The following is a 13,126-nucleotide window of genomic DNA, read 5'->3' as shown; positions in this document are numbered from 1 at the left end:
TTGAGACTATTAAGTGATCATTAATGAATGACTTAAGGGCAATGACTGGTGATACGTCAAGAAAGTCCCCTATGGAATCTTTCATCAAGACTTTAATTCATTAAGTGGAAAGGAGGGGGGAGTTTCTCACAAGGGCCAAACAACTTAAGTATTTCCCTCTTTTTGCCATTTTTTATGCCACCCCATAGGAGGGGAAAATTCAGCTGCAGATTTATTCAATTGCTTCAGTAATATATAACATACAAATTGAGAGGAGGAAAAGGCCACTCAGTCCCTCAAGCTTGCTCTGCCATTTGATAGGATAAACAGGTAAAATTTCAATATTCCAATAATCCAGTGGCTGAAAGGCAGCCTTTGAAACCATTTTTTTGGATAAGTGGCAAGAAAATATATTTTATTTAAAAGTTCTATTATGTAGTCATATTGTGTAAATAATTTTTAAGTACTATAAAATATTTGAAGTATAGAATATCCCACAAAAATAAAAACTTATATGTGAAAGACAAAAATTAGGTTTAATGAGGTTTTAATTTCCACTACCAACCATTAGAAATAACTTGTCCACGACAAGTACAATAGTCATAAATTATGAGCAATCCTTATTTCAATGCACTCTATGAAATTTATTTGTAAAGGTGAATAAAGGGTGTCTACAAATCAATCTAAAATCAGTAATATGATGGGTCATGTCACAAGACAAAACTGGAAACACAGCGGTGGCCCTGTAGTAGACTCCAAGAAGACTATGCCTATGAAAAGACCAACAATAAAACTTGCTCATATTAAATCTTTGTAAAATTGTAACTGAAGGCTGTCAGTCTACATTACGCTCCGTTAAATATGGGTTTAGTCACAGCAGAATATGATTATCTGACAAATTTCACTACCACATGTTTAATATTTAGCACAATGTGCTTTTATCTGACTACATTTGATACTCACCAAGCAGTGCCCCTACTTCCGCCATGATTTCCTTGGTGTGATTGTTCACTGGTGTATAACCAAGTCTGTAGTCAAGTTGTACAAAATTATCCAGCTCCTCGGGCTCACTGGTGAGTGTCTTCAAGTACAGTTGTGGAGGGACAAGCACACTTAAGCAAACCAAAGCAAAAACTAAAAAGAGCGGTAAAAGCAATTCCTGCAAAAGAATTTTGAAAATTACTACTTCCATTTTTCCTGCAAACTTTAAAAACTAAACATATTGTAAACAGGATATGTTCAAGTAACAATCCAATAGTTAGGACAATAGGGTTCAATATTAACTCTTTAAAATTGGACTTGCATATGTCTAGATTTTAGAATTTTGACTCCTAAACCTCATTTTCACACAACTAGTCAGTCAATTACTCATCCACACAGAACATATAATTGAGAGGGTGCAGTCTGTTAGTTGGCATCAAAAGTATACTTGCTGGTAACAATATAATTCATGACAGGGATCATGGGTGAATCTCACTGGAGTTAAGATACGTAAAGAATGCTGTGTAGAGAAGGTCATGATATTCCACATGGAGCCCACTCCTGCTTTTGAAAGGCCAACAAAGGAAATATTTCCTCTTACCTTTTAGGATTTCTATGTTCACCTACCAGCTTTTGACCTGCCTTTACCTGGCAGCTAGACATGAAGCCTTACCTGCTCAACCTTTGGTTAAAATCCGATTAGTGGGCCTAGTTTGCACCAGTACATCAGGATGCCATTTTGCTAAGAGTGAGGGGAATATACCTGTAGATTCCATTTTACAGCTGGTTTTGGCTGAGTTTAAAAGTTTAAAATATATCTAAAGAAATAAAGCCTTTAACTCTAAATGCCAGCAATTTTCCAAACAGACTGTTGCCCATAACAAAAAATATTAGTTTCAAATATGATTAGTTCCACTTCAGAACTGTGATATAGCAGGATTATGTGGCCCGCTCAAGAGATCTGTTTCCCTCATACTGTCAGTGAGTAGCAGATAATGTCACTACAGAGAATTAAATAATCTTTTTACTAATGTTTAAAAGCCTTCTACAGGAAGCCACTCTGCTATTTACAAAGTGTGCCAACCTACTGCAATTGAACATACTCTGGACCATCTTTCAGTTTTAGTCATATCCTGCATTGTTTTTGCATATTCCTGAAATGTAAGCATGTGCAGTAATAGTTTTAAACCTTTTAGTTTATGTGAACTATCTTGGTATTGTACCTAAATATGCACCTTTATTCTTAACAGTGGAAACAGAAAAAATAAAACAGTTAGCTTAAACTAAAATACATATCTACCAAGTAACCACAAAAAAGAGCAATGATTGGCCCAAATAATTATGCTGCAACAAGGTCACAAGTTGAAGTCACGAATCTGAAAAGGGGACTTTTGCAACAGACAGAACACTCACAAATGATACACGCATTATCGAGCACTTTAGCACAATTGTTTTGTTAAAAAATCTAAATGCATTGAAAACATGCAGTTTTGGCTTGCTTCTTATTCTAGGCATTTGTTTTGATCAAGGTAAAATTTAACCAAATTGGGATTTGCAAATGTAATAACTTGAGCTTGGAAAGAATAAAGCTGCATATTTAAGCTAAGTGCACATGGTCAGATATCCAGCTATAAAGAACACCTCCGCTCTCTATTTCCTCCAATTTCATGCAGCATAGCAAAATACCAAGACATATTTTTAAAAGAATTTTCTGTCAAATTCTGTTTGATGACATTTCAATGTAATGACTTGGGATCAATTATTACTTTAAACATAAACACAACGTGAAAACATAAGCTCTAATTCAAATCTTCAGGATAGGTTTCGAGATGCCAAATAAGGTGGTGAGCATGAATTTTAGGGCAATGAGCTCTGAGGCAGCAATGGCTGTCATGGAGCTCAGAAGAGGTTGTAACAGCTAAATTAGTCATCCTCCCACACTCGTAGTCCTTACTGAGTGGTTGTGACAATTTTCAAGCCTCAAAATGGGTTCCCAGAGAGCAACAGGTTGGGAAACACTGTCCCTGTCAAAGGGGGAAATGTGAAGGATCAACTTTTTTTCTTTTATTCAGAAGTGCTCTTGCATACAACTGAATATTTTTTCTCCAAACTCCAACAGTAAATTACCAATACTTCCAACTGAATAGTTCAGATGCAAAGTCCAATAAGGGCAATGCAAACCAAAGGTAAAGGAGAGGTAGGAAGAGGGGAAGAGGGCTGACAAAACTCCACAAAGGCTAGTCACCCTTTATTTATATGTCAGAAGTCCTTTAACACTGACCCAGCTCCCTCACAGCCATCTCTCAGAGTGTGAGGATGTCTGACATTCCTGTTGATATTTGCCAGCCAGGTATCTATGATTGGACCAGATTAACAGCCCCAATCAGGGAACTCATACTCTATGAGGTCCACCTGGCTGACCTCATTACAATCACTACATCTCACTCTCTATTGAGTCCGAGGACATAGGCTGGTTAGTTTTTTTTAACTGCAGCTTCTCCTGGGGCATTTTGGCACTGGGTCAGGTTCCTCCAACTCTGCCTTGAATATGGGTGGTGTGTAACGCACAGAAGCTTAATTCTTATGCCAGGAGCATCTTGGAGGAAATTCATTGACTTCTTCAAGCAGCAAAAGCGTCAAGGCAGTGACATCTACAACGCTTGACAGAGACGGAGAACCCACAGGTTCCAACAGCCTTTCCAACTTTTCTGAGGAGCTGGACATGTTTTTCTCAAATTCTGTTTGCAAGTTTGTCACTTTCATATGGTCCATGTGCTTGTTCAGGACCATTGTACCTACCTAATGTTACACATCTCTTGACCTGACCTTGGGACGAACAGGCTTCTTACCCATGCAGGGTCATTCCCATGGATGCTACACCAAACTTCATACCCTGAAGTAAACTGTCTCTCTCACTTAGCGAAGACTTGTGTCTAGCATTGGTGTTCCTGATGCCATTTCACCCTCCCCCCGCCAAGTTCTGGGAAGATCAGATATAACCTGGTGCAGAGATTTCTCCCTTTAGCAACTCTCTCTGTAGTTGTATGAGAGGTGCTCCTATTATCAAATTGGAACTGGGACAGTTTGGTATCTAGCGAAGTTGGAGGCTGTTTCTTTAAGCCTGCCTTCAAAATTTGGTCTGTTCTTTTTGCCAGACTATTCAACAATGGATGGTATAGAACTGTTCTTATTTGTCAAATGCCATTTGTATTTAGGAAATACTCAAATTCCCTGCTGGTAAACGATGGCCCATTATCTGTGAAAAATACATCTGCAAGTCTGTATATTGCAAAAGATGCATGCAGTATTTTGGTCAACATCCCCGTGTTTGATGAATGAACTCTATGCACACCCAGCCACTTTCAGTCAGCATCCACAATAACTCAGAACATTGAGCCCATAAAAAGAACTGCATAGTCAACGTGCAACACAGCTGAGGAGTTACTGCAGCTATTCCTACAAATGTGTGGGGAGCTGCTGGTGGTAATTTTTGTCTGTTTTGGTACATGGGTACTGCCCTACCAATGCAGCTATGTATGTATCCAATCCTGGCCACTAGATGTAATCTCTTGTCAACATCTTCATTTGGAAACCTCTGGATGACTCTTTTGGAGTTCAGCAGTCTCTAGTAATGACCTTTGCTCAGGACAATCACTCTTTCTCCCCATAATAATATGTGAGTAAAAAATGAGGTCTGCAGATGCTGGAGATCACAGCTGCAAATGTGTTGCTGGTCAAAGCACAGCAGGTTAGGCAGCATCTCAGGAATAGAGAATTCGACGTTTCGAGCATAAGCCCTTACCATCCTCTACTGTGATCCGGTCTCTCGGATAGAAAAAGATTTTAATTCTGGTTGGGACAGCCCTTTGGTTACCCCCATCACCACCAGCTGTTTCAGTTTAGCCAGGACTGGATCTTTCTATGCCCCCAAAATTTGATATTGTCAGATGTGACTGGAAGCGTGTCCAGAAAATTTTAAACTATTACAGACTTTTCCAGTATTAGTACTGCCAGTGGTGTATCTGCCAGCGGAGGCAGCTCAATGCATCCACATTTGCAACTTGGCTTCTTGGACGGTTTTGCAACTTGTAATTAAATGCCCTCAGTATTAGAGCCCACCGCTGAACCTGGCATGAAGCTATGGGCAGTACTGCCTTATCCTCTTTAAGTAGATCTAGCAAATCTACATTTGTAAAGGTATTGGTGGAATTCATAACTCCAAATATGACTGCCAAAATTTCCTTCTTTATCTGGGTGTATTTCTGCTCTGCATTAGCAGAAGTCCTGGATGCATTTGCTGTAGGGTGTTCCTCTCCATCTGGCCACCCATCAGCTAATGCTACTCCAATGCAATATGGGGAGGCATCACACGTCAATACCAGATCCCACTTGGGATCAGTGCGCCAACACCCTTGAAGGATGACAGCTATTTCTTCACTTCACTCAGATAAAAAACCATTTCTGAGGCTGATCCTTTTGTAAGAGTTGATGTAAAATTGCCAGAATGGAGATGAGGTCATGTACAAACTTTCTGGAATAATTCCCAGTCCAAGGAAAGACCTAAGCTTCAGTAGATGTGAGAGCTAGGGCACTGCTCTGAGATAGGGTCACTGGACCCAAAATGTGAACTCTGATTTCTCTCCACAGATGCTGCCAGACATGCTGAGCTTTTCCAGCAATTTCTGTTCTTGTTTGTGACCGTTTAACCAGACATTTATTATGATTGGTTTCTGACAATGCTAATGTAGGTGGACTTTCAGGGTGTGCACTCTCCTGGAATCCAGCCTATGAGTTCTCTTGCTCAACTTAGATCTAGTGGGACTCTTTTGCTGTCTCAAGTCCAGATACTGGCAGCAAGTACAATGGCTTGCTGGCCAGATCCTGAAGAAAATTTTAACAAATTAGCTGAGGCTTGGCTTTGTTTTGGGATTTTGTTGTGGACTGACCTAGAGCCCCTCTGTTCAGGATATGTCCTGAATGAGGTTATGCAATTGTCTGCACTCAAGTGGTATTCCCTGAGCTCAGTCATATTGGTGAGGGTGTCCATATCCATCAGAATACACTCCACTTGCTGCATTTTCCAATGATAAGGCCTGTTTGAAGTCTAGTTGGGCTTCAACTAATAGGCACTTTTACATGATTACATCATTAATCCCACATACCAAATAGTCTCACTGCATCTCATGGGTCACATGCTTCTGCCATTCATCTTCACCTGGTCAAAATTCCTGATATGGAGACCTCTAGTTCTCAGATTGCTGAGTAAAACCAAAATAGTCTAGAATTAGAGAAGGTTTGGGGTCACAACATTCCTTGACTAAATCTGTCAATTCTTGAAAGGTTTCATTATGTGGTGCCTCAGGGAAATTTAGGCTCCTAATAACCAGGTCCACAAACTGTCAGGAGAATTACTTGTTGCTTTTCATCTGCCCCAATGTCATTTGCCTGGAAAGAATAATGCATTCTTTTCACATACTGGGCCTGAGTCAAGCTTCCCAAATAATGGCATGACACAAGCAATGCTTACTCCAACTCAAAGATAACTGTCGCTCGCGGATTTCTTCAAAATGTGCCTTATTCTCGTCACCACTGAAATAACTCCACAGAGGTTGGTATCCTATCACCAAATCAACCTTAATTTACATATACAAATTCCTTGACAGTGATCCAGTTCCATCTGAGCCAGCTCTTAGAGTGTGAGGATGTCTAACAATTCTGTTTTCATCTGTCAGCCAGGGCTCCCTGATTATACTAGGTTAACAGTCCCAATCAGGGAATTTATATTCTATGAGTTCTACCTGATTGACCTTGTTACAATCACTACAGGGGCTAAATCAAAATGGAGTTGGAAGGGAGTATCCATTTTCTTATATAAATGCACATCACTGCTGTTGTATGTAAGCAACATCTGAACGTACCCTCAAGTATCTCCCAAAGCAGTTAAAAGCAATTGACTTTTTGGAAGTCTTTATTACAAAGTAAGCAATTGAGGCAGCCAATTTCTTTTATTTCCTCTCAGGATGATAATGACATGAGAGGATACTATTTGCTGCCCATCTCCAATTTCTCTTCCCAAATCTGACCCACTACATTGGCAAACATCAAATTATTTTTATCTTTAGTTTGAATAAAACCAACACCTGATATCAGAAAATTGGCCAATAAATGTAACTGTTGAATGTCATTATTTAAAAGAGCGCTGTGGTTTGCCAGTCCAATTCAGGAGGCATTATGACTCAACCACTTAACAACAGCATACATGCACTAATGCCCTTAAATGTGGAAAAATTGTTCAAAGTGCTGCACACAAGTGTAATCAGAAATACACAGATGTCAAGCCAAAGTTGGGGACATTAGAAAGGGTAACTAACAGAATAGTAAAAGACACTATTTTAAAGAGGCTTGTAATGGCAGAGTGAAGAGTTTTAAGAAGGAGATTCAAAAGGATATGGTCCAGATGACTGAAATACTGTAAAAACAATCAATGCTGGGAATAAGTTGTAACCATCTAATAAGTTCTGAAGGGATGCCTGAGACCTAACAGAACAAATGAACAGGTGATGGATATACTAATTAAGGGTTAATTGGGTAAGAATTGGTTGTATGAATATGGGGAGTTCTAATTGGTGGGTTGTGGGTTTCATGAAGTGTTAACTGAAATAAAACTCTAATTCAAAGTGTGGACTTCAATTCTGTTAGACTAAAATTATCTTCTTATGTATAACATGAGTGGTAGGCCCTTGTGATGCATTGGTAGTCATCAGCTTCCCTGAAGAAGGGCTTTTGCCCGAAACGCCGATTCTCTTGAAAGAGAGCACTTTTCCAGCAACACATTTTTCAGCTCTGATCTCCAGCATCTGCAGTCCTCACTTTGTCCTAGTCATCAGCTTTCCTCTTTGGGTTCAAGTCCCATCTGCTTCAGAGCTGTGTACTAACATCTCTAAACAGGTTTATGAGAAAATATTGTGAGCAAGAATATGAAGCAAGCAGAGTTTCAGAAAGTTATAAAGCTGCAGGAGGTTACAGAGGTAGGAAATTGACACCATTAAGGGATTTGAACACAGATTGTTATTTGAAGTTCAAAACCCTGAAAATAAGAAACTAACATAGGCAACCAAGTATAAGGACTAGCAATGAACTGGATGGTTCAGAAGAGAATACGGTAAGCTAAGCTTTATCAAGAATGGGCAAGAAAGCATTGGAATAGTTGAATCTGGAGGCGAGGGATTCAGTGGTTGGACTGAACCAGCTACATGGGTATCTGCTGTGTCATAGAGGCTGTATTTGAAACGCAATGAACTATATTTCAATAGGTGCTTCACATCAGCCGAGCAGAGACAAGGAAAATGGCTTAAGCAAGAACTCTAAAACAATCTCTCTCTGTGTCTTTCCCAACTTCGAAGTCAGTACCCAATGAAAAATCAACTTGGGATAATCATCATTCACTGACAACTCAAGATTTACAAACCTTGCCATTGCTGCAGAATGCAAGTTAACAATTAAATAATTGGCCTCAGGTTTAAAATCTAACACTTGAAAGACTTTAAACTGCAAATGCCTTTATCTTCCAGTCTTCACCAGACACTCTCCCCGCTTCTTTTTAATCTTATTGTGTGTGTTTGTATGTGTCTGACGTCGCAGTTTTATTATTTCCTCGGGGTAGTGGGTAATAAAATTCTTCTTTTTGTCACTGCAATAAACCTTGTAATTTGAAATGTAATTAACAACTTCAAAATTAATAAAACAATCAAATTGTGATGGTTGCATGCTATAAAAGAAATAAAAATATTTGTTGTGACTAACAAGAGGGGGTTAAAAAGAGGGAAGCTGATGACTCTCTTTCACCCACTTGTAACATGACAATATGAACTTCTTCACTGGTCTGCATAAACTTTATACTTTTATTCATGAGTAGTGCTGTTGTTACAAATATTACTCATTTAAATGCAGCCTTATATTTCAGTTTAGTTATGTTGTGCCTGTGAGTTGAAAATGCTGGAGTTTGTTACTTAGAAATTATTTGTACTTCTAGCACTGTTTCATTTTAGAAACTGTTTACATTTCTACCAGAGAGTTAGAATGGTTAACAGTGCAATCAAACAATTATGTTAACAAATTCTATGCTCAAAAAAGTGCAAATATCTAGACTTAATGGCAGATTTATTATTGTTTACATTTACTCTGAAAAGCAGTTAAAAAAAGGTCTGAAGTACTGTGCAATATTACAGCATAACAGCTCTTGTAAAACACCTTTATAAAGCAAGCACCAAGCTGGAATCAGTGCTTAATTCTAAATGCTGTTCTTTAGGAAGGATATCAAGACAAGAGCATAGAGTTGATTTATTAGAATAATACCTGGGACAAAAGACTTCAGTTATGTGAAGAGACTGAAGTAAATTACTTTACTTTCCTGTCCTTACTGCACAGAAGCTTGAGAAGGAGTTTTGATGAAGATGGTCGACATCATGAAAGGGTTTGATGAAGCAAATAGGGAGAGGCTACTTCCTGTGGAAGAGGTTAAGTAACTAAGAAATACAGATTTAAGGTAAATGGCAAAAGAACCAGAGGAAAGATGAACAAAAAAAATTCACAGCGAGAAATGGTTATCTAAGAATCACTGTCTAAAGGAGTAGTGGAAGTAGATTCAATTGCAGCTTTCTCTACATATGGCTTGCTGAGTTTTTGCCTGATTGTACTTCTGTGAGGTGCCTTTGATCTTTTTGCTATTTTAAAGTGTTATATAACTGAATGAGCCAGCAGTGGCATAACAACAGAGTTAAGAGTCTAAGAGTCAACCACACTCTGCTGACAATCAAAAATGAAGGTTTATGAAAGACTGATAGGAAGCCCTGAATTTAAAATAGGTGAACAATGACACCAGAATGTTATATGAAATGTCAGGAACAATGTATAGTTTGAAGCCACAAAAGCACCTTATCATGCCATAGAACATACAACATTACAACACAGTACAGGCCCTTCGGCCCTCAGTGTTGCGCTGACCTATGGAACCAATCTGAAGCCCATCTAACCTACACTGTTCCATTTTCATCCATACATTTATCCAATGGCCATTTAAATGCCCTTGAAGTTGGCCCATCTACTACTGTGAGAAAGTGAGGACTGCAGATGCTGGAGATCAGAGCTGAAAAATGTGTTGCTGGAAAAGCACAGCAGGTCAGGCAGCATCCAAGAAGCAGGAGAATCGAAATTTCAGGCATAAGCCCTTCTTCAGGAAGAAGGGCTTATGCCTGAAATGTCGATTCTCCTACTCCTTGGATGCTACCTGACCTGCTGCGCTTTTCCATCTACTACTGTTGCAGGCAGGGCATTCCTGTCAATTAAGTCATCTCTCAACCTTCTTCTCTCTAATGAAGACAGCCTCAAGTAACTCAGCCTTACCTCATAAGACCTTCCCTCCATGCCAGGCAACATTCTCGTAAATCTCCTCTGCATGCTTTCTAACGCTTCTACATCTTTCCTATAATGCGGTGACCAAAACTGTACACAATACTCCAAGTGTGGCCGCACCAGAGTTTTGTACGTTTAGGAATACCATCATTGTATTATACACTTTGAATCCAAAATATGAAGCACTATATTTATACAGCAGTCTAAAGCTGTAGTTTCACTTCTGAGATTGTAGTATTCTCCTTGGTCAGATTACGAGCAAGAATCCCTGTCCAGGCAGCAACTTCAGCGTCAAATTAGTCAATCTATTAAGACACACTAATGAGCAGTAGCAAGAACTTGAGAGACTTTGAGAGCACAGTGGAAGAAGAGAAGTGGGCATAAGCAGCAATTCATAAGTAGAATTGCATGAAACAAAATAATATCACAGATGTACAAGAATCACAGAGCCATGAAGCATGGAAACAGACCCTTCAGTCCAATGCTGACAAGGTCTCCTAAACTGAGCTAGTTCCACTTGCCTGCATTTCGCTCATATCCCTCTACACCCTTCCTATTTAGGAACCTATCCAAATGTCTCTTAAATGCTGTAATCGTACACACCTCCACCACTTCCCCTGGCAGCTAATTCCATACATGCACTCTCTGTGGAAAAAAGTTGCCCCTCTGATCCCTTTTAAATCTTTCCCCTATCACACTAAAATTATGCCCTCTAGTTTTGAACTCTCCCATCCTTGGTAAAAGAAATAGACTATTCACCTTACCTATGCCCCTCATGATTTTATAAACATCTATAAGGACACCAGTCTCTGATGTTCCAGGGAAAGACGTCCCAGCCTATTCAGCCTCTCCTTATATTTCAAACCCTCCAGTCCCAGCAACATCCTTGTAATTTTTTTTCTCTACCCATTCTAGTTTAACAACATCCTTTCTGTAGCAGAGCAATCAGAATTGAATGCACTATTCCAACAGTGGATTCACCAATGGCTTGTACAGCTGCAACATGACGTCCCAACTCCTATACTCAATTCTCAGAACAATGAAGGCAAGCATGCCAATTGTTTCCTTCACTACCCTGCCCACGTGCCACACTAGTTTTGTCAGATCACAACTCACTAGTTTATTGAAACTCAATCACTCCAAGCTATAACTTAAGTTAGTAATTTGATTGTTCTTTCATTATTATTACAACTTCATCTTTTGAACTGTTCACAGGAAAGCAGACATATTCGCAGATAACCACATTCTTCTGAATGTTTAATTGTTTTTGCACCCCTCCCAATCTTTTCTGACTGGTGCTGTTTTTAACTGTGCTTCCGTAATAATTTATTCTAATAGCTGATATGCAAACATGCGGTTACTGAAATAATTGTAAACAGCGGGGCTTACCTGATTCCGTATTTTGATTCTTTTGAGACATTACTGGAGAACCAGTTGCATGTCTACAGATTGCAGAAACACGCCCGTCCCATAACCACAAGTCTATTCTACAGAACTACAAAAATACCAAAGCGGTCTAGTTTTTACAAAATGTTACATCTTTCACACAGTCTCAGGTATAATGCACCCTCCAGGGCTAGGATTTTATATACAGTCTGTTTCACGCATCTTTAACACGATCTGATATCTCCCAGAAAAAATGGAAACTAAAGCAGTATTAACGCATCCAAGTTCGAGTGGATGTAAAGTAACGACACTTACCTGTAAAGTCTGATCTTTGTTCCGCTTTTTTATGAGAAAATTTCTGTATAAAAGTGCTTTGGTTTGCTGCCAAATCGCAGCGTCTTTTCTGTTCAAACCTCCCATTATTTCAACGATTCAAAAACGGTAAAAAAAACTTTCCTAAACAATTTTCTATTCTATGTAAATAACACAGGGACACTTTCCATTAAATTTTGGAAATAAAGTCCCCGAAGTCAACAGTACAGCTACTCTAAAAGAGGTGCGGCAGACTAAAGATTCAAGACAGATCAGTTGTTTTCGCCTAAAGATCGTCGCACATCAACAATGTGGAAATTTCAACGAGGGTTTTTCTAAGGTCGCTTTCTTACGCCTTATTAAAGAAAACAAAATCTTCACAGAGCAAAAGATTCCACGGCAAATTGAGTGTAAACAACCACATTAATGAGGATTACATCTTTAAAAAAAAATGAGCCTGTGCAGGATGAGCCTCATGAGCGCGGAAGCTACCCAGAAAGGAAATTGTTCAATAAACTAAATAAACAACTAAGGAGCCAAGGCCGGCGAGTTGTGGGTGGTGTCCAGGGACAGTGTTTGAGATTAGAATCTTCTCCAGCTTTCCTCTAGCGGGGAGGGGGGATGAAGTAGGCGTCCCTCACTCAAACAGACCGGGGGTAAGCGGCTGCGATCCGGACTCACACTCTGACAGCCCGGGGGGGTGTGAGGGTCCCTCTGTCACTGACAGCCCGGGGGTGGGGAGTGTGAGGATCCCTCTGTTACTAACAGCCCGGGGGGGGGGGCGGTGAGGATCCCCTTGTCACTGACAGCCCGGGGGTGGGGGGAGTGAGGGGGTGAGGATCCCTCTGTCACTGACAGCCCGGGGGGGGGGGGGGTGAGGGTCCCTCTGTCACTGACAGCCCGGGGGGGGGGGGGGGGGTGAGGGTCCCTCTGTCACTGACAGCCCGGGGGTGGGGGTGGGTGAGGGTCCCTCTGTCACTGACAGCCCGGGGGTGGGGGTGGGTGAGGGTCCCTCTGTCACTGACAGCCCGGGGGTGGGGGGTGTGAGGGTCCCTCT

At 40.3% G+C, this 13,126-nt stretch overlaps 1 protein-coding gene across 5 annotated transcripts in view; it reads right to left on the bottom strand.

Annotated features, from left to right (window-relative positions):
• The window catches only part of abca5 (ATP-binding cassette, sub-family A (ABC1), member 5), a 103,747-nt gene extending 90,920 nt beyond the window's left edge, over positions 1 to 12,827 (bottom strand). For 4 of the 5 annotated variants that reach the window (XR_009646071.1, XM_060844939.1, XM_060844941.1 and 1 more), the window contains exons 1-2: positions 12,073 to 12,827; positions 943 to 1,138 (exon numbers count right to left, since the gene is read on the bottom strand). Coding sequence is in view for 4 of the 5 variants with exons in the window: in XM_060844939.1 (XP_060700922.1) it covers positions 943 to 1,138; positions 12,073 to 12,177 (301 nt within the window). In the remaining variant the exon portion in view is untranslated. The remainder of the gene's footprint in view (positions 1 to 942; positions 1,139 to 12,072) is intronic. The other variant, XM_060844942.1, reaches the window with a different exon arrangement.
• Positions 12,828 to 13,126: the final 299 nt, after the last annotated feature.

Source organism: Hemiscyllium ocellatum, chromosome 25, assembly GCF_020745735.1.
Source record: "Hemiscyllium ocellatum isolate sHemOce1 chromosome 25, sHemOce1.pat.X.cur, whole genome shotgun sequence".
In the NCBI taxonomy this organism is placed as follows: domain Eukaryota; kingdom Metazoa; phylum Chordata; class Chondrichthyes; order Orectolobiformes; family Hemiscylliidae; genus Hemiscyllium; species Hemiscyllium ocellatum.
Note: the sequence above shows the minus strand (reverse complement) of the source record. Positions and strands in the feature narration are given on the sequence as shown.